The sequence below is a fragment of the Hipposideros armiger genome, unplaced genomic scaffold, assembly GCF_001890085.2.
Source record: "Hipposideros armiger isolate ML-2016 unplaced genomic scaffold, ASM189008v1 scaffold_990, whole genome shotgun sequence".
NCBI lineage: Eukaryota > Metazoa > Chordata > Mammalia > Chiroptera > Hipposideridae > Hipposideros > Hipposideros armiger.
In genome coordinates, this window is record NW_017732340.1 from 152,628 (window position 1) to 172,442 (window position 19,815).

The 19,815-nt window shown below is 45.2% G+C and overlaps 1 protein-coding gene across 1 annotated transcript in view; it reads left to right on the forward strand.

Annotated features, from left to right (window-relative positions):
* The window catches only part of RAD54L2 (RAD54 like 2), a 119,881-nt gene that overhangs the window by 79,540 nt on the left and 20,526 nt on the right, over positions 1 to 19,815 (forward strand). Inside the window, exons 3-13 of the mRNA XM_019631304.1 lie at positions 9,631 to 9,832; positions 11,186 to 11,325; positions 11,796 to 11,912; positions 12,244 to 12,470; positions 13,252 to 13,434; positions 13,577 to 13,710; positions 14,933 to 15,129; positions 16,219 to 16,561; positions 17,246 to 17,423; positions 18,608 to 18,859; positions 19,077 to 19,195. Of these exons, the coding sequence (XP_019486849.1) occupies positions 9,631 to 9,832; positions 11,186 to 11,325; positions 11,796 to 11,912; positions 12,244 to 12,470; positions 13,252 to 13,434; positions 13,577 to 13,710; positions 14,933 to 15,129; positions 16,219 to 16,561; positions 17,246 to 17,423; positions 18,608 to 18,859; positions 19,077 to 19,195 (2,092 nt within the window). The remainder of the gene's footprint in view (positions 1 to 9,630; positions 9,833 to 11,185; positions 11,326 to 11,795; positions 11,913 to 12,243; positions 12,471 to 13,251; positions 13,435 to 13,576; positions 13,711 to 14,932; positions 15,130 to 16,218; positions 16,562 to 17,245; positions 17,424 to 18,607; positions 18,860 to 19,076; positions 19,196 to 19,815) is intronic.

A 19,815-nucleotide genomic window follows, 5' to 3' on the forward strand; every position in this document is an offset into this window, starting at 1 on the left:
TATCTTTCTGTCCGAAGAACTCCCTTTGTTATTTATTTTTCTGTACATAACTGTGATTCTGTGTTTTTGTTTGACTCACAATGTCTTTATTTTGCCTTCATTTTTGAATGATATAAAATTTTAGGTTGCTAGTTATATTCTTTCAACACTTAGAACCCTTTCCACTGTCCTCTAGTGTCTTTCATGTCTCAAAAATTCATTGTCATTCTTATTGTTCTTTCAAAGGTAATGTGCTCTCTCCACTCGTGACTGCTTGTGTGATTTTCTTTTTATTAGTTTTCAGCAGTTTTGCTATAATCTCCCCAGGGATGGTTTTCTTTGTATTCATCCTACCTGGCAATTCCCCAGAGCTTCTTGATTCTAGTTATTATATATTTTGTTTCTAGAATTTCTCTTTTTCATATATTCTGATTACCTGGTGACATTCTCCATCTTTTTAATTTTCTTCATTTCTTTATTTTGTTGCACATTTTTATCAGAGTTACCTTTTTAGTATCTGGGTCACCAGTGATTCTGGTTCTGTTGTCTGTTTATCTCTCTCAGTTTTTGATCATGTGGTCTTGTCATCTGGCATACCTGGTAATTTTTCATTGGATGCTGGGTATTGTATGTTTAAAAATTGTAGAGACTATGGATGATATCTTAGAGAGGATTTCCCTTTCCTCTTCTTGACAGATGTAGTGGGGCTGATCACCTTAATCCAGTTAGACAGAGATGAATAAAAGCTGGATCATAGTTCATAAGCCTTTATCTACTTGTGACACACTCCTTCTTCTGGGGTGCAGCCATCCCACAGGCTCTAACTGAGAACCAAGGTATTCACTGGGCCCAAATGCTCTGGTGGGTCCTAAACTAATTCCTGCACCTTGCGATTGCAGAAATATCTGCTCTGCTTTTCAGTGGTTTTCTGCATAGCTTCTTAGACTCCCATCTCATTCAGCTTCAGAATGAAGCCGATGAGTTGAACAGAAAATGAGCTAAGTTTTGCCTCAGTCCCCTCTCACCAGGATCTTGGTTCCTCACATCTCTTAACTTTTGTCTTTTTAGCTCCACAAAATCGTCAAAAGTTCTTCTGGTTTCTTTGTCTCTTAGTAGAGCCCTCTGTTTGGGTGACTTAGATCCTTAGCTTCTTGCCCCAGCACCAAGATTTGGCAAAAGCGGGGTGGGGGGAGGGATGGCTGGCTTACCTCTTCTGGATTTTCCCTTCTTTGGAATCTTAAACTTCTGGTTGTTTCAGAGCTTTTCAGTGCTTTCAAAAGGTGGTGGTTATTGTTGTTATTTGTTTTTTTAATTTGATAACATATTTTTAGCTGTTCTTGGTACAAGCATTGGTTTGCTTCAAGCTATTCCATCTTAGCTGGAAGCAGAAGCACCGAGCCAACTTAATATAACATAATATTATATTATATAATATTATATATATGCATATATATATATTTCCAGCCCCTGGCAACCACTATTCTACTTTCTGTCTGTTTTGGGCATTTCTATAAATGGAATCATACAATATGTGGCCTTTTATGTCTGACTTCTTTAACTTAGCATAATGACTAAGCCAACTGTGTGTGTGTGGGGGGGGAGTGTAAAATGTATATAACATAAAATTTACCATTTTAGCCATTTTTAGGTGTGCAATTCAGTGGCATTAAGTACATTCACATTGTTGTGCAACCATCACCACTGTCCATCACCAGAACCTTTTCATCATCCCATACTGAAACTCTGTATCCATTAAACAATTAGTGCCCATTCCCCGCTCCCTCCGGTCCTTTCCATTCTACTTTCTGTCTCTATGATTTTAACTCCTTAAGTACCTCATATAAGTGGAATCATATGCTGTTTGTCTTTTTGTGACTAGCTTATTTTACTTAACATAATATCCTCAAGATTCCTCCCTGGTGTAGCATGTGTCCAGATTTTCTTGCTTTTTAAGGCTAAATAAAATTTCATTGTATGTATGTACCATATTTTGCTTATTCTTTCATCTATTGATGGATGCTTGGGTGGCTTCCATGTTTTAGCTGTTGTGAATAATGCTGCTATGAACATGGGTGTATAAATCTTTAAGACCCTGCTTTTAGTTCTTTTGAGTATATACCCAGAAGTAAAATGGTTGGATCATATGGTAATTTTGTGTTTAATATTTTGAGGAACTGCCATACTGTTTTCCATAGCCACTGTACCATTTTACATTCCCACCAATAATGCACAAAGGTTCCAATTTCTCCACATCCTTGCTAACACATTTTTTTTTTTTGCTAGTAGCCATCCTAATGGGTGTGAGGTGGTATTTATTGTAGGTTTGATTTATATTTTCCTAATGATTAGTGATGTTGAGCATCTTTTCATGTGCTTATTGGTCATTTGTATATCTCCTTTGGAGAAATGTCTATTCATGTCCTTTGCCCATTTTGAATCAGTTTTTTTGTTTTTGAGATTTAGTATCTATATATTCTAGATATTAACCCCTTATCAGGTATATGATTTGCAAATATTTTCTCCCATTTCATGGATTGCCTTTTTAGTCTAGTGATAGCATCTTTTTTTTTTTAACTTTATTGGGGAACAGTGTGTTTTTTCAGGGAACTGTGTTTTTTTCCAGGACCCATCAGCTCCAAGTCGTTGTTGTCCTCCAATCTTAGTTGTGGAGGGCACAGCTCAGCTCCAAGTCCAGTCGCCATTTTTTTTCAATCTAGTTGCAGGGGTGCACAGCCCACCATCCCATGTGGGTGTCAAACTGGCAACCATGTTGTTAAGAGCACACACTCTAACCAACTGAGTCATCCGGCCATGGAGCCTTTCCGTTGTGATCACAAAATACGGTGAATACTGCTGCCGAGTGTCATCCAATGGAAAGGAGGGATCTTCAATACAGGAAGCGATGCATCAAACCATAGTAACAGTATGTGATGAGTTTCAGCTTGTTTGGTGCAGTCAGTCAGGTGTGAGCTACAGTTGAGAGAAGGTGTGTTTTAAAGAGTGCCGTAAATCATGCATCATGAACAATGCGTTAAAATGAAATGAGCAAACAGTTTCATCCTCCATCATGACAACACTCTGTGTCACACATCGCTTCTGGTACCATGCAACTTCTGGCTCCTCCCCAAAGTCAAAATGACCATGAAGGGTAAACGTTTTGAATCCATTCAGGCATCGAGGCAGCCATTACAGCACAACTGAGGACTCACAACAGAGGATTTCCAGAACTGCTTCAGAAAGTGGCAAGAACGGTGGGATAAGTGTGTTCGAAGTGAGGGAGAGTATTTTGAGAGGGATTAATGGCAATGTGTCTTTTACTATAATTTTTACTTTTAAAATTTAAACATTCACTGTATTTTTTACATATATGTGAGGATTTATTTCTGGGCTCTCAATTTTTTTCTATTGGTCTATATGTCTCTCTTTATGCTAGTACCACACAGTTTTGATTACTGTAGCTTTGTAGTAAGTTTTGAAATCAGGAAGTGTGAATCCTCCAACTTTGTTCTTTTTCAAAATTGTTTTCACCGGCTTTTGTTGGTAAATTTTTACTGGAACACCGCTACATTTGTTTACTCATTTGTTGATGTATGGCTGCTTTTGAGCTACAAGGGCAAAGTTGAGTTACAGCAGAAATTTTTTGGTCCTAACTCTTTACTACTTGGCCCTTTATGGAAAAAGTTTGCCAATCCCTGAATACTAAAACTCTCTGCTCATTTCCCCAGCTGTAGTGGATTGTACCACAAATAAGTAAATCAGAAAGAAAAATAATTTGTACCAAGATACTTATACCACTCTAGATGCAGATGAAAAATAATAAACAGCCCAAATGCCCAGCAGCAGGGGAGTGACAAAGCATTCTGTGATACACTGCAAGCCTGCCATTAAAATGACAAGTATATGGACTGTGTCAAAGAAATATTTATATGTAACAAGTGACCGAAAGCAGAACACAAAATAGTGTGTGTTCATTGATTACTAATATAAAATATGCAAATATATAAACAAATGTGGAAAAGTTGAGATCTAAATAGTTTAGAGATTAATGCTTGTTGCATTTTATTTTCCACTGAAACTTCTAAAATGAAAAAAAATCATGAGTTTTTTATTCTAGAAAATTTGAAATATAATAAAAAAAATAAACAGTAGGAAAATGAACCCTGTGTATGCTCTTCAGTAGTTGTGAATACAAGGCTAGTCTGGGTTCATTTGTTCCCCCAACCTTGGATTATTTGAAAGTAGATCCTTAATGTAACATTTTATCTGTAAAACCTTCAGAGAGTATTTATTCTCTAACATATAAGTCCTAAAAAAATCCAAAAAACATAATACCATATCACTCCTAAATTTTTAAAACCAATAATTCCTTTAAAAATATCTAGATAATTCCTGATTATCTTTAAAAAAATTATTTTTACTGTTAATTTATTAAAATCCCTATAAGTCCACATTGAGTTGATTTTTCTTCAAATCTCTTTAATATATAAGCTTTCTCTATCTCTTTTTCATTTTCTTGTTTCCTTGCAACTTATCTGTAAAGAAAAAGGATTCACTTGCTCTGTAGTTTTGCACATGTCTGAATTTTGCTGATTGCATCCCTGTGGTCTCATTTACCAGGTTTAACATAGTCCTTTGTCCTCTGTAGTTTTGCGAACTGGGAATGAGATATCAAGGAGTGTTCAGATTCAGGTTTAGTGTTTGGCCCATGTACGTCATAGGTTTCAGTGTATATCATACATCCTATTGCATCGTGTCAGGAAGCACACAGTAAGACTTGGAATTCACTGATCTTCATTTATACAGATGGGATTGAGGTGGATGAAGAGATGGAACAGCTGGAGAAAGGGCCCTGGAAGTGCTTATACTTTGTACCGCTAGTGAATGAAATGTAGGGATTTTTCTTTCAAAGCTCCTCATTTGTGTAGTCCTATTTGTCTTAGTGGTATTCATAACTCATTTCTAAGAAGCATGTGTAAGTAAGTGTTTATTGGTGTTTATATAGCTCTGATGATTACTGCTCTTTGCTGGCCCACGTGAAGGAGGAAGTTCAGGGATGTTTACCACCAGCTCTGATTCTGTATCCTGAGCTTGGGCGGCAACAGTCATTGACTTTTAACCCATGCAGACACTAATTCCCTTTGTTGTATAACAAGGTACATGTCTCTTTACCGCTTTCTTGAGCCTTTTCTCTTTTTTCCTCAGTGGCTTTTAGTGGATTAAATTCTAGAATTTGGGGGAGGGCTATTTTCTGAAATTTAAATCAGTTTGATTAGGTTATAAGTTCACATGGTTCAATATTCAGAAGGTACAAAGGAGCATGTAGTTACATTTTAATGTAAATCAAAAGTTACATTTTGATTTAAGGAAAAATTATAGAAATTTTGAAATAACAGTTTTTATTATTAAGAATAATTTAAGGGCCGGCCGAGTGGCGCGGTGGTTAAGAGCTGGCTTGGGACACCAGAGGGCCCCAGTTCGGATCCCACATGTGAGGGCCAGTGACACTGCCCTCCACAGCTAAGATGCTGAACAACAGCTCAACCTGGAGCTGGGCTGCCGTGAGTCGCCAGGACGACTTAGGCTGCAGCCCCTGCTGCAGTGGGTTGCCATGGGCTACCGTGTGTATCCAGCAGCCAGCGTGAGCGGCCAGCAGCCACCATGAGTGGCCGTCCAGAAGCCGGCGACTGATTTGCCTCACCCGGGAAGAGCGCAATGATGGTGCCAACGTGGGCCAGTGAAGCAACGTCCTCCACACCTAGACTGAAGAACAAAAGGACAGCAACTTGTCTGTTCCCCTTCCCCCAATTCCCAGCACTGTTTCCATCACCCAATTCTCCAATAAAAATCTTTAAAAAAAACAAAAAAACAATAATTTAAGATGTGGTATAATGTTATATAGAAACCAGACATTTCATAATAAGCATCAGGAAGCACTTATAAAACACCGAGTTGTGTGACAACAAACTTTAAATATTAGCATATCCATAAACTAAAGCTCTCTAACAAGCAGACAGTAGTTGTTGAACCCAGAAGCTGAGGATTCATCAAAGAATGCTGGGTAGTAAGGAGCTGGCTTAGACCTGCTCCTCTGTATAAAGGAAGAGGGAAAACAGTGTCTGATGTAAGTATGCATGAGAATTTTACATGCTGTATCTAGTCATTTTAAAATTGCTACTGTGCTTGGCCATACTCAGCCCCATGCCAGACAGGAGTCCTCAGCCAAACCTCACAAGTTGGAATGTTTGATAGTGAATTTGTCTGTGATATTGAAAGGCTATCAGGCTCTGTTCTTCTTCCTCCCACGAACAGCCCACTCTGCAAGGCAGAAACCAGAGGAAAGAAATACAACAGTTGGCAACACGTTCCCACTACCCAGCAGATGGAGTTCAAATACCTTGGCCTAACATTCAAGGCCTGCCCACCATACCTTGACTCTGTCCTATCTGCCTACTCTAAACTTGCCTCCGACCGTTCCTCCAAGTGGTTACTCAAGAAATTTGCTTGTGAAATAGAAACGAAACAAAAGGTTTTAAGGCCAGGAGAGCATCAAAGGTCATTATTATCAAAACCAAGTCAGAGGACCCAGCAAAACACCAAGTTGAAGTATGCCAACCCACCTCCAAATGTAATTGGTATGTAGGCCAAAGTGCAGTGTTGGTGAAAGTGGCCGTTTAGCAATAGATACCCCCTCTTAGGGCGTCTGCTGTCCAGACACCTGTTCTTTTGGGAGGAGGAATTTGATGACCTTGCTTTTTCGGAGAGAAGAATTCAGGGCTGTGAGTTAGGAGGAAGGTGACAGTAGTATCATGTAACAATGCCATGGAAGCATTAGCTCTTTGAAGGGGTGAGAGGCCTGAAGGAATCATAGCTCTTTTTAAGGAAAATGGGGCTTGTTGAGCTTTTCTCCTGACGTGCTCCAGGTAAAATGGGAGAGGACTGTGTGAGGAGGTAGCGAATTTGGGAGGATCATTAGTCAGTCTTGCAGCTCCACTTTGGAGCCTCCCGTTTAGCTCTCACATCTGGCTGGACACACGAGCAGTGGCACCTTCTCTTCCTCAGCAGGTGGAACATGTCCCATGAGCCTTGGCTTTCTCAGTGCTGCTTGCCACCCAGACTCCCTGTCTTTGGGAGGCCTTTTGTGAAGGGCCTGCTAGGGATCCAGTGGTAATACTAATAGAGAGGGGACTGATGTTCTAACCTCTTGCTCATGTTAACGGTATTGCAGTGTCCCGTCGTAAACATTCGTTGTCTAGTGCCTCCCTTGCCATTTCCCTTTTGCTCTTCCAAAAGCAGAGGTTATCCCCCTGAAACCGTCCGTGGTCTCTCAGTGGGAAAGCCAAAGAAGATGCTTCCAGTGCTGCTGCAGAGGAGCGAATCACCCTGGGCGTTCATGCGTGAGTGTGTGTGCATGTGTGCACACGTGTCCACACCCAGTTGTCGTCCTCCAGCCTCCGCTTTTACACTGGCCATGTTAGCTTCCCCTCCCCACCCAAACAGCAGGCAGTGGGATGGAGATACTAGGAAGAAGAGGTCTGGGAGCCGTCCTCCCTGGGACAGGGGTTGACTTCTGTGCCAATGCTCAGGAAGGCTCTTGGGTCTACACCTAAGTCTGCCATGGAGAGGGACCCTCTGCAGAGACAAGGAAGTGGTTGTTGGGTTGGAAGGCCCCTCCTACTGCTGCTTTGCTTACTCATGTTAGCCAGTATCGCTGCATGTATTTTCCCAATTTTTCCACCTTGTTTAAAGTCTCTGTTCCTTTTGCTTATGCTCCTATAGCTCCCTAAAATGTTCTTTCTTTCCTCCTTTACTAGCTGGTACCTGCCCATTCTATTAGATTATATCCAGATCTCACCTTTCCCAAGGAAGCGCCCCTATACTCAGCCCTAAGCAAGGCTGGATTAGGTGTCCTTTCCCCAGATGCTGTTGCTCTGAGGCACTCACCTCACTGTATGTGTGTTTCCCCACGTGGACCATTCCATCGTGTCTTGGCACAGGGCCTGGTACATAGCAGATGCTCAAATGTGTGTTAGGCCAGAGGGGCAACAGGGCTGTTTGTGAAAAAGTTTAGAATGAAGGGGTGTGTGTGTGTGTGTGTGTGTAATGACAAACTGCAGTTTGCACATGTCATTTCTTTTTTTTATATAGTTCACATTTTATTATTTTTAGGTTTTAAAAATTATAGTTGACATTTAATATTTTATTAGTTTCAGGTGTATAACATAGCAGTTACACATTTATGTAACTTACAAAGTGATCCCCCGATTAAGTCTAGCACCCACCTGACACCATACGTAGTTATTACATATTATTGACTATATTCCCTATGCTGTCCTTTACATCCCTGTGACTATTTTGTAACTGCCAATTTGTACTTCTTAATCCCTTCCCCTTTTTCACCCAGCCCCTAATCCTCCTCCCATCTGGCAACCATAAGTTTGTTCTCTGTATCTATGAGTTTGTTTCTGTTTTGTTAGTTTGTTTATTTTGTTTTATAGATTCCACATATAAGTGAGATCATATGGTATTTGTCTTTCTCTGTCTGACTTATTTCACTTAGCATAATACCCTTTAGGTCCTTCCATGTGGTCACAAATGCTAAGGTTTTATTCTTTTTTATGGCCGACTAATACTCCATTGTATAAATGTACTGCATCTTTTTTATCCATTCACCTATTGATGGATACTTAGGTTGCTTACATATCTTGGCTACTGTAAATAGTGCTGCAGTGAACATAGGGGTGCATATATCTTTTCAAATTAGTGTTTTGTGTTTCTTCAGATAAATACCCAGAAGTGGAATTGCTAGGTCATAAGGCAGCTCAATTTTTAATTTTTTGAGGAGCCTCTATACTGTTTTCCATAGTGGCTGCACCAGTTTACAATCCCACCAACAGACATGAGGGTTCCCTTTCTCCACATCCACGCCAACACTTGTTGTTTATTGATTTATTGATGATGGCTGTTCTGGCAGGTGTGAGGTGATATCTTATTGTGGTTTTAATTTGAATCTCTGATGATTAGTGACGTTGAGCATCTTTTCATGTGTCTGTTGACCATCTGTATGTCCTCTTTGGAGAACTGTCTATTCAGGTCCTCTGCCAATTTTTTAATTGGATTGTCTAGAAAACAAACTTCTTGAAGGGAAGGAGTCTTATAAATATTCCTTGAACCATCTAAGGCAGTGCTTGCCATGTTGTAAGCCCTCATTAAATGGTCGGTGAATCGAATGAGTGAACACTTTAAGACACTGAACGGTAGGGTTTTCTCCCTGTTGGCAGACGAGACACACTTAGAGTCACACGAGTGAGCTGCATTTGGAACCCAGCTGCCTGCCCCTTTTGAGCAGTCTGAGGCCATGTGCTGAATTATAGCAAGAGTGATGGCTGTCAGTTTTTGTGAGCCCACCCTGGGCCAGGCTAGTGCTGGGCATGTGCTCTGTCCAGTCCTCACAAGAGCTCTGGTATGGGCATCACCGTCCTTGTTTTACAGGCAAGTTCACTGAGGTTCAGAGAGACGTACGGACCTTGCCTTAGATCGCCAGCTAATAAGCTGCTGAGCTGAGGTTCGAACCCAGGTGTGTCTGGCATCCAAACCCATTTTCCCCCCCAGTAAAAGTTGGTCCCTGGCACCTCTTTCCCCTTGTCTTTTCAGACCCATCCTTGGAAGACATGTGTGGCACTGAGTGTGCCCAGCTGGGGGAAGATGGGCAGCGGCCACCACGGTGCACTTCAACTACCTCATCTCAGTCTGAGCCTTCAGAGCAGCGTAGGCGCCACCAAGGCAAGAGCCTAGCCTCTGAGGACCCCAAAAAGAAGAGAGCTCAGAAGCCCTCCCACATGAGGAGAAACATACGGTGAGCTGTGCTCCGGGTAAGAGGAGAAGGGAGGGAGTAGAGGTATCGCCCTCATTTGAAGGCTGTCGGTAGCAGAACAACTGGTTTGAGGAGAGTCCTCTTCCTGAAGGACAGAAGTGTAAGCTGTGTGCTCCTGGTTAATAGTGAAGATGAGCTCAGGACCGCTGAGCTGGGCTGACAGAGGACCCGGGGCAGGTGAAGGTGGCGCCCCATGCCAGCTGGGGACTAGCCCATTCTCTGGAAGCCCTGGGATGACAGGGGGCCCTGGTTGGACACTGTTACTTCTTTATGTTTTCCTTATGTCTCAAAACAAGAGGAGATAAAAGAATCTGAGTTCTCATCGTCTTAGAACTCAACTTCATTTAGCAAGGGGCTGTGTGGTCCAAAGCGGGGCATCTTCCTCGAGCCAGGAGACCAACAGTGTGAGCTTCCTTCACTACCCAGATCTCCAACAGCCCTTCCTTCCACCAAATAACAATTCTGCTATTGAAAGGAGATCAACAATATCTTTTTCTCCTCCTACCCTCATCTTATTTTTTTTAACATAATGACAACTTTAAAATATTACTCTAAGTTTGAGAAATAAGGATGTATAATCATTCATAATCTGACTTTCCCATATACCAACTTTATGTTTTAATACTGATTTTCAGCTTTTGTGAATCACACGTTATTCTGTTACTGTTGATCTGTTATGTGCAGAGATATGTCAGCAGGGGCATCTGTCAGGAAGTTAAATAAGAACGAGCCGAGTGGCTCAGTTGGTTAAGAGCGCGAGCTCTGAGCAACAGGGTCACCAGTTCGATTCCCACATGGGCCAGTGAGCTGTGTCCAAGTTGAGCTGCTACTGAGCTGCCAACAGGTGGCAGGATGGCTCAGCTGGTGAGACCACGTGCTTCTGACAACAAGGTTGCCAGTTTGACTCCTGCATGGTATGGTGGGCTACGCCACCCCTGCAACTAAGATGGAACACGTCACCTTGAGCTGAGTGGCCACGAGCTGCCGATGGGCGGCCGGATAGCGACTGGAGTTGGAGCTAAGCTAGCTGCACCTTCTACAGCTAAGATTGAAGAACAACTTGGCTGTTTCCCTTCCCCACTCTCCCAATAAAGTCTTAAAAAAAAAAAAAAAGGAAGTTAAGTAATATGAAAACTATACAAACCCACAGCCTGATCCTTGAAATCCCCCTGTCCCCCTTTTTTTTCCTTGAGCATTGTGTGTGTTTAGTGGGACTGATGTGGCTTCTCCTCTCACCTCAGCTCTCTGAGCTCCGCAGGGATGATCCCCTCTTTAGCTTGAAATTACATTGCCCAGGTATCAAGTGAACTCAACTACTCTCTCATCAATGTTTAGAAAGCTGCTCCGGGAGGATCAGTTGGAGCCAGTTACCAAAGCAGCACAACAGGAAGAGTTGGAAAGAAGGAAACGCCTAGAGCAGCAGAGGAAGGATTATGCAGCCCCCCTTCCCACCGTTCCCTTGGAATTTCTTCCCGGTAAGCAGTGGAGGGGGCAGGAAAAGGCCTGTGCTGAGGAGAAGAAGCACTTCGCGTGCACCGCGGCCAAGGACAGACGGGAGTAGGGTCGTGGCCTCTTGGGAATCATTTCGAGTCATTCAGCTTTTTGGGAGCACACGATCAGAGGAATCTCATTTAAAGTTAAGATGGATTAAAAAAATATACTCCTCAAATTGATCTTATTTAGATTTTTTCTCCCTTAATTTTGGAACTTAACATGCCAAAGGATTGGGACCTTTTCTAGTGGTTGGATGGATATTAGGAAGTAAGAAACAGTGGAGAAGGGGGAATTTTGAAAGAGAGCTTAGGTTTTTGAGATGCCTTCTAACTTCTCTCCTCAGGGGATAGTCCCGGTGAGAGCAACAAAGGAGGCAGGAAGGTGAATGATTGGGGGAATACGTTTTAAGTAGGTGTGGTTTTGACATTGCCTTCCATCTTTTTTTTCCTAGAGGAAATTGTCTTAAGAGCAAGCGATGGTCCCCAACTGCCTCCTCGGGTCTTGGCCCAGGAAGTCATTTGTTTGGATAGTAGCAGTGGCAGTGAGGATGAAAAAAGCAGTCGAGACGGTAAGATTGAGCCAGAGGTGCCCCTTCTTCCTCCTGACCCAGTGTTCGCCCCGAGAGATTATTAGCTGTACCTTTGCCTAGAAAAGAGTTCAGTCCTTCCTCATTCACTTTGAGGCCTGACTCTGACAAATTTCCCGGAGTCTACTTGGTAAATTTAAGATTTTCCCCTTGTCTTAACTTGAAACCAGAAGAGAAAAATAATAAAAATCAAAATTTTTATGAGTAATGACAGGTCCCACCTTTGTTCCCATGCTCTTTTTCTCTAACAATGGCAGTAAATTACCTCTGCTCCTGGGGTTCTGTTTTTGTTTGGTTTGGTTGGCTGTCTCAGAGGTGATCGAACTGAGCTCTGGAGAGGAGGACACTCTGCACATTGTGGACAGCAGTGAGTCTGTGAGTGAGGACGATGAGGAAGAGGAGAAGGGCGGTACCCACGTGAATGACGTCTTAAACCAGCACGATGCTCTGGGGCGGGTCCTCGTCAATCTCAACCACCCTCCGGAGGAGGAGAATGTCTTCCTGGCCCCGCAATTGGCACGGGCAGTGAAACCTCATCAGGTACAGCAGACCTGGACTCCTCTTCATTTCCTTTCAGCTCCCTTGCTGTGGACATGGCCTGCTGGTGGTTGTTGGCATTGCAGCCTGTAAAGTACTTGTTTGGTGCTACTTGTTAGGCAGCTATTGGCAAAGGCCTGGTCCTTCTTCCTAGCAGCTGATGCTTCAGGATTCCTGATGCAGGGGAAGGGTGGAGCCTCCACTTTGCCCTGTCATGTAGAAGGTGCAGGCTCTCTTGGCTTAATGATCTTGAGCCTCCTTCTGTGAGATCTGCAAGACTAATTGAGATGCTCTCTGGAGAGCAGTGCTTTGATTAGGAAGGGGCTCCAGAAGAAATTGGGAGGCAGAAGTCTGAGGGACTTTCTGACAGGAAGGAGCAGAGTAGTTTGTGTTGACTTAGAGCCTGGAACCAAGACCAGTGCATGAAAGTTCCAGAAAGGCGGAGGTTGACTCAACGTAAAAACTCTAACACTGCTCCTTGTGAAATGGGGTGAGCAGCCCAGGGCAGCCAGGCGAAGGCTGAGGGAAGACTCTGTCAGGAATTTGGTACTGCAGATTCTTGCCTGGGATGGGCCACTGGACCAGGTGAATGTTCTGTGTTTTCTCCAAGAAGACTGTCAGCAGACATAGTCAGGGTAAGGGAAACTTCTGTAGGCGTCCCCACTGGCTGGCTGGTATAATGCCTGCTCATTTACTTAATTCTGACTAATTCCAAAGTGAGTAAAGCTAGAGTCCTGATCTTTGCCAGCCCTTCTGACATTTGTCTCTGTGTGTTCCTTGTCAGATTGGCGGGATCCGGTTCTTGTATGATAACCTGGTTGAGTCCCTGGAGAGGTTTAAGACCAGTAGTGGCTTTGGCTGTATCCTGGCCCACAGCATGGGTCTAGGGAAAACTTTGCAAGTGATCTCCTTCGTCGACGTCCTGTTCCGCCACACGCCAGCTAAAACTGTCCTTGCCATTGTGCCGGTAAGAGTTTGGGGAGGCGGCACCACTTAGTCACCCGCCGAAGAGCCCTGGCTTAATGCCTGACTGGGCACTCAGAAGCTGAATGAGCTCAGCCCTGACCTTGTTCCTTAAAACTCTGTTTTTGGACTTGGCTTTCTGACAGGTTAATACTCTTCAAAATTGGCTGGCAGAGTTCAACATGTGGCTCCCAGCTCCTGAAGCCCTCCCAGCTGACAACAAGCCTGAAGAAGTCCAGCCTCGGTTCTTTAAAGTTCACATCTTGAATGATGAGCACAAGTAGGTGGCCTGCCCTCTCCTCTCTGCCCTTTTCCTTTTAGACTTCTTCCCAGGACCCGGATGACAAGGCAGCCTGTTTGGGTATGAGCCCTGTCCTCTCAGATTCCTTTTGGTTTCTTGATGTCATCCTGTCTCTCTTCTTGCTACTCATGTTTTCTCTACCTAGCTTTTCAGTAAAGTCAGAGTTACGTAGCCTGGGAAACTCCTTGTGTTCTGCTTGAGGATGCTTCTATATCTTGAAAAATCTGCATGCGTGGTCAAATTTTCCCATGTGCACGGGAATAAAAGTCAACATGATGAAACGAAACCTTCCTCTTCTAACTTTTCCCCTTTTTACATTTCCCTTTTCTTAGCAGCTAGCTCATCAGCCTCTTCTTTTAAGCACCAATCTACAGTTGACCTTTAATGGTACAACTTCCAAGCTTTGAAAGGTGCAAACCTTTTTTTGCTTTAGATTTAAATAAAATTATTTCTATCTCTACTCCTTATAGTCAAACCAGTTTCCAAAAATCTGAAGCTATTTTTGGTCCAAGCCAGCTATCCGTGCTGCCTTTCCCCTCACTGGCATGGATGTTAAGAAGGCAGACTTGCTTTTCTGCAGAGGCTGCTTTTGTGATATTTGATCACTCACATCAAAACAGGGAGACTGTGAATGGCCCCACAGGTGGTTGATCACCTGTGCTTCTTTCTTAGATTTCAGGACTGTTGGTCCATGTGTAGTTGATGAAATGCAGCCAGGGCTCAGTTGTTTAGAAATGAAGGGACAGTGCTGAGTGTCATCTGGTCTCTGCTGCTCTTTCTCCATTACTGCCTGTTCTTGGTCTTTATTCATCGGAGCCTGGGCAGACGAAATGCAGGATGTTGCCCTTGCTTTTAGTACCTTGTATTTATTATAGGAATAACTTGAAATTCTCTCCCCAAATATAGACTTGTAGTCATGCATGTACACCCAAGGGGGTTGTCCCTTTTTCTTGCCTGGTGCTACTGAATTTCTGGTTTTTGCTGTTTAACCATCATCAGCGACCCAGTCCATCCTCAGTGCTAGTAGTATCTTCAGGATGCTGGGACAGTCCTTGGGCAGCTGGCCAGCCCTATGATGCTGCCACATGTAGTCTGTGGCCACCAGGTGTTCTGAATAGACGTCAGCACGGCTTTGATTGTGAGGAACACTTCCTGAGGAGCAGTGGATGCGATAATGTTTTCTCTGTGTTCACTCTTGCAGGACAACGGCAGCTCGTGCTAAAGTGATGGCTGATTGGGTGTCAGAGGGTGGGGTGCTACTGATGGGGTACGAAATGTACAGACTCCTCACCCTGAAGAAATCCTTTGCCACAGGGAGACCGAAGAAAACCAAGAAACGCTCTCACCCAGTCATCATTGATCTGGATGAAGAAGACCGACAGCAGGAGTTTCGCAGAGGTGGGCAGCCCATCCCGAGAATACTCTTAGTGGTGTTTCAGGAAAAAAAGAAGTAGTGTCTGCAATAGCTCCTAGTCACACGTGAAGCATTATTAATGTCAGTTGTGTTGTCTTGAACCAGAAATCCTGGTCCCCAACATAGGCGGGATGACCTTCTGGCTCTCAGAAGGTCCTGCTTTCTCGGCAGGCAGTGGACTTCTTGTTGGGCCAGGCCACAGGCAGGCTCCGAGGCGACTTCCCCTGCCCTCCCGGCCCCGTTTCTCTCACAGAGCAGTTGGGAGAGAAACTGCTCCCTTTACCACTTCCTAGAGCTGTTCTGAGATAGCCTTAAGAAACTATTTATAAAGCACTTAAATCACTGATATACAGAGTAATAATATTGTTTGTGAATTTATAAAATAAAAATTTGTCCCGGTTTTTTTTCGTGAAAGCCATTCCTCTCATAGTTCTATGCCCTTTTCTAAGGGGCCTTTGCCTATTTGGGAAAGAAAGGTTTTTTAGGGTTCAGAGGCTGTTTCATTTTATAGGTCTCTTCATCTGTGAGGTTATGTTTGTTCTAGGTTTGCTTCTGTTGTAGAGCTGGGGTGGATTTGCCTTTTGGCAATGACTGGCGAGCGACTGCAGGAAGACCTGTCCTTTAGCTCCCAGCAGCCAGCCCTCAGGTGGCGCCTGCTTGCGACGTTGATGAGAGCCAACCGAAGTGTCTGGTTTATTCCTGTCAGTTTCATCCAGACTCATTTTTAATCCTAGGCTGGTCCTCTGTAAATTCATGCTCTTTGCTGCCCAGTTGGTGTAAGCCCTAGGAATGCAAGTCAGTTTTACTCTTAGCCTAAAGGAGGGTGGGGGCGGGGGGAGGAAAGGAAAAGAGGGAAAAGAGACATTTACTTCAAGAGTCAACAGGCCAGGCTAACGTGTCACCCAATGCGCAGGAGCTGGAATGGCTGGCTCCCTTTCACCAACGGGGGCTGACTCTTGCTTTCCTGCTTCCTTCATTTCTTCTGTCTCCTCCAGGGCGCACCCCCCCTTCTCATAATGTTGACTAGGAGCAGGCCCCTCACCCTCTGACTCCGGATCCTCTTCCCTTCCTAGAGTTTGAGAAGGCCTTGTGCCGCCCTGGCCCCGATGTGGTCATCTGTGACGAGGGACACCGCATCAAAAACTGCCAGGCCAGCACCTCGCAGGCCCTGAAGAACATCCGCTCTCGTCGCCGGGTGGTGCTGACCGGGTACCCCCTGCAGAACAACCTCATCGAGTACTGGTGCATGGTGGACTTTGTGCGCCCAGACTTCCTCGGCACCCGGCAGGAGTTCAGCAACATGTTTGAACGCCCCATCCTGAACGGGCAGTGTATTGACAGCACGCCTCAGGACGTCCGCCTCATGCGATACCGGAGCCACGTCCTGCACAGCCTCCTGGAGGGCTTTGTGCAGAGGTGAGCCATCACAGCCCTGCTTTGGAGCCCTCATAGAGCCCCTGGGGAAGTGGACATGCCACAGCTCTCCTGAAGGGGAACTGTGCCAGTGGGAGGGCCCCTTCCCGGTCGGGCCGTAGTCAGACTTTCTTTTCACTCAGTAGCTTTTTCTGAGTAGCTAGCAGATGATGATACCCACTGTTTGAATCCCCTGAAAGTTTGGCCTAGAAGGGCTTCTCTCCAAAGTAAACCTGGTGACCAGGGATACCCACCTTACCTGCTGAGAAGCAAGAGAGAGCTAACATCCTGCGACTTGGGTGAAAGCGTGGCAATGGTGGTTCTAAGGGGCATGGCCTCGCCCGTTTCAGCATCTCAGTGCATGTCGCTTAGGCTAGCTTAAAGCAGTCCCCGTATTTTTCCTTAAGATGGCATGTGTAGAGAAAGCTCAGAGAAACAGCCCTGGGTCGGGGTAAGAACCTGCCATCCAGTCAGTTACCTGGGGCGAGTCACTCTGCCTCTTGCTTTAGTTTTCATCCTTAAAATGAGTTTCTTCTGATGGTTGCTGATCCAGTCCTCTTAGCAAGGCTGCTGTGAATGTTGAGATCCTCTAGAGGCAGGTGCGGCAGAGCGCAGGGTTCTGTTTTTATCCTGCACTGACCCCTCCTGGCCACACGGCCTTGTCAATTCTGATCTCGACCTTTGTAGGAGAGGCCACACTGTGCTGAAGATTCATCTCCCTGCCAAGGAAGAAAATGTGATCCTGGTGCGGCTCTCCAAGATCCAGCGCGATTTGTACACACAGTTCATGGACCGCTTCCGGGATTGTGGCAGCAGCGGCTGGCTGGGGCTGAACCCCCTCAAGGCTTTCTGTGTGTGCTGCAAGGTGTGTGGAGCCTCAGGGAATAATACCGAGATTCCAACTAAGGAAGCACATGGTCCCAAGGGAGTCCTTGATAAAGGAAGAATAAAGTCAGAGGGGCCACCTTAGTTCACTGCATTGGAAGACTGGGGGCTCCAAGGAGAGTAGACTGAATGCTGCACAATTCCTGGGGTGCCACTGGTAGGCAGCAATGCAGATGGTGCCCCTTGTGGTTATACTCAGCTGCACAACTTGTTATACCAAACTTGGGAAATCACTTCCTTTCTCACTGAGTTTTTCACTTGGAAAAAGGGGGTGGTGGTGGGACATTATGGGGCAGCGCTTTGGACTGCCAGCATGATCAGGATTCAAGAACTACAGAGCTTAGGTTATGAGGGGAGCTTTCCACTGGATTCTGTGCCTAATCAGATGGAGATCTCTTTCGTCCTGATAGTGCTGCGGGTGGTTTGGGGTCAGCGAGGCCCAGCTATCTTTAGCACTAAGCCTTGTGAACAGGCTGATGAACCCTGACTTGCCTTGGATCTGGCCAGGTGCTCCTGGTTGCCTCACGAGGGACCTGTTTCTTTGACAGCTCTCAGGTGTCCTGTTGGGCATTATGCCCAACTGACCACAGCTTTAATAAGGCAATTGAAGGTGTGTGTCTGGGGACAGATGGAGTTTCAAAATATTTCTTTAGTAGCCACAGCCCTAGAGACCAGGGCCAGGACTCTAAAGCAGACGTGGTCTGTGAGGATGCTGCAGAGCTAACACGCCCTTCCCACCCGCCTCCCTCCCCTCCGGGGAACCCCAACTCCTACCAGGAACAGTCCCTGAAATGACTTACGGTCGGTCTTCTAGACATCAGGCACGTTTGTCCATGGGGAGAGACTGGTCTTGTTTCAGTGAAAGTGGAGCATTGTACTGAATAAGGCTAAGAGCGCAAGGCTGTGACACAGCCTTTTTGCTTGTGCGCCAACACACTGACATGCCCCCTGGTATGAACTCTCCCATTCATGTGTCATGGCGATCAGTCTATTAGTGAAAACGGATGTGCAGATTCTTTGGCTCTGAGGGGGTTGGGGTACTGTAAGTTTTGGTGTGACAGTGCATGCTGTGGGAGGTGTGAGTTTGTGCATGTGTCCAGACCCTCTGGGGCACGCTTGCATTGTTCTCTGCCCTGTGCCCCTCTCCTCTAACTTGAACCTCAGATCTGGAATCACCCCGATGTGCTGTATGAAGCCCTTCAGAAGGAGAACCTGGCCAACGAGCAGGACCTAGACGTGGAGGAGCTTGGCTCGGCTGGGACTAGTGCCCGCTGCCCGTCACAGGGGACAAAGGGCAAGAGTGAGGAGAGCGCCTTGGCCTCCTCAATGGGCGAGGCGACCAACAGCAAGTTCCTCCAGGGGGTCGGCTTCAGCCCTTTCCAGGAGCGAGGCAACAACATTGTCACGTACGAATGGGTGAGTCAGGCAGATCCTCTGTGGCCATCCCACTGCTGAGAAGGGCTGTGTAAGGCCTGCATGGGGAGGGTGTGGCGGTGCACAGTGCACCAAACTGCCCAGGTGTGTGCAGAGACCGGGAAAGGCTACCTGTGAGCGCCGTCTTGGAGGGGGAGAATTTTATTCCTAGTGATCTGGCCATGGGCCTGCTCCAAGCTCCCTCATTTCTCCCTTGCAGGCCAAGGACCTTCTGACTAATTACCAGACTGGAGTCCTAGAGAACTCACCCAAGATGGTACTGCTTTTCCACCTGATTGAGGAAAGTGTGAAACTTGGGGACAAGATCCTCGTGTTCAGGTAAAGATGAGTTCCCAAGTGACACTGTGTGTCTCTGGTCAGAGTGACACAGCCCCTGCAGTGAGACTGTCTGGGGTCACACCAGCCCCCTTTTCTTCTCTCTCCATGCTTCTGCAGCCCAGTGCTTCTTAGGAGGACCTTGGCATTTCGCCTCTTTCTTGGAGTTTCTTTCTTGGTCCAGTGCAATTTCTCTGCAGAGAACAATTGAAAACCCTAAGCTAACATTGCAGATCATAGTACAATCCTTCAAGTTGTGGCCCAGGCCAAATCTGGACTGTGGCCTGTTTTTTTATACAGCCTGAGAGCTAGCGTTTGTTTTAAAAGGATTTTTGAAAAAGAAAAAGAGAAAGAAGATGCAGCAGAGACTATATGTGGTCTGCAAAGTCTAAAAAATATTTACTGTCTGGCTATTTACAGAAAACATTTGCTGACCCCTGGTCTAATCTTCTTTTCTATCTGACTTTTATTTATTTATTTATTTATTTATTTATTTAAATAAGCTTTGTAGGGCCAGCCGAGTGGTGCGTTGGTTAAGAACTGGCTTGGGATGCCAGAGGGCCCTGGTTCGGATCCCACATATGAGGGCCAGTGACACTGCCCTCCACAGCTAAGATGCTGAA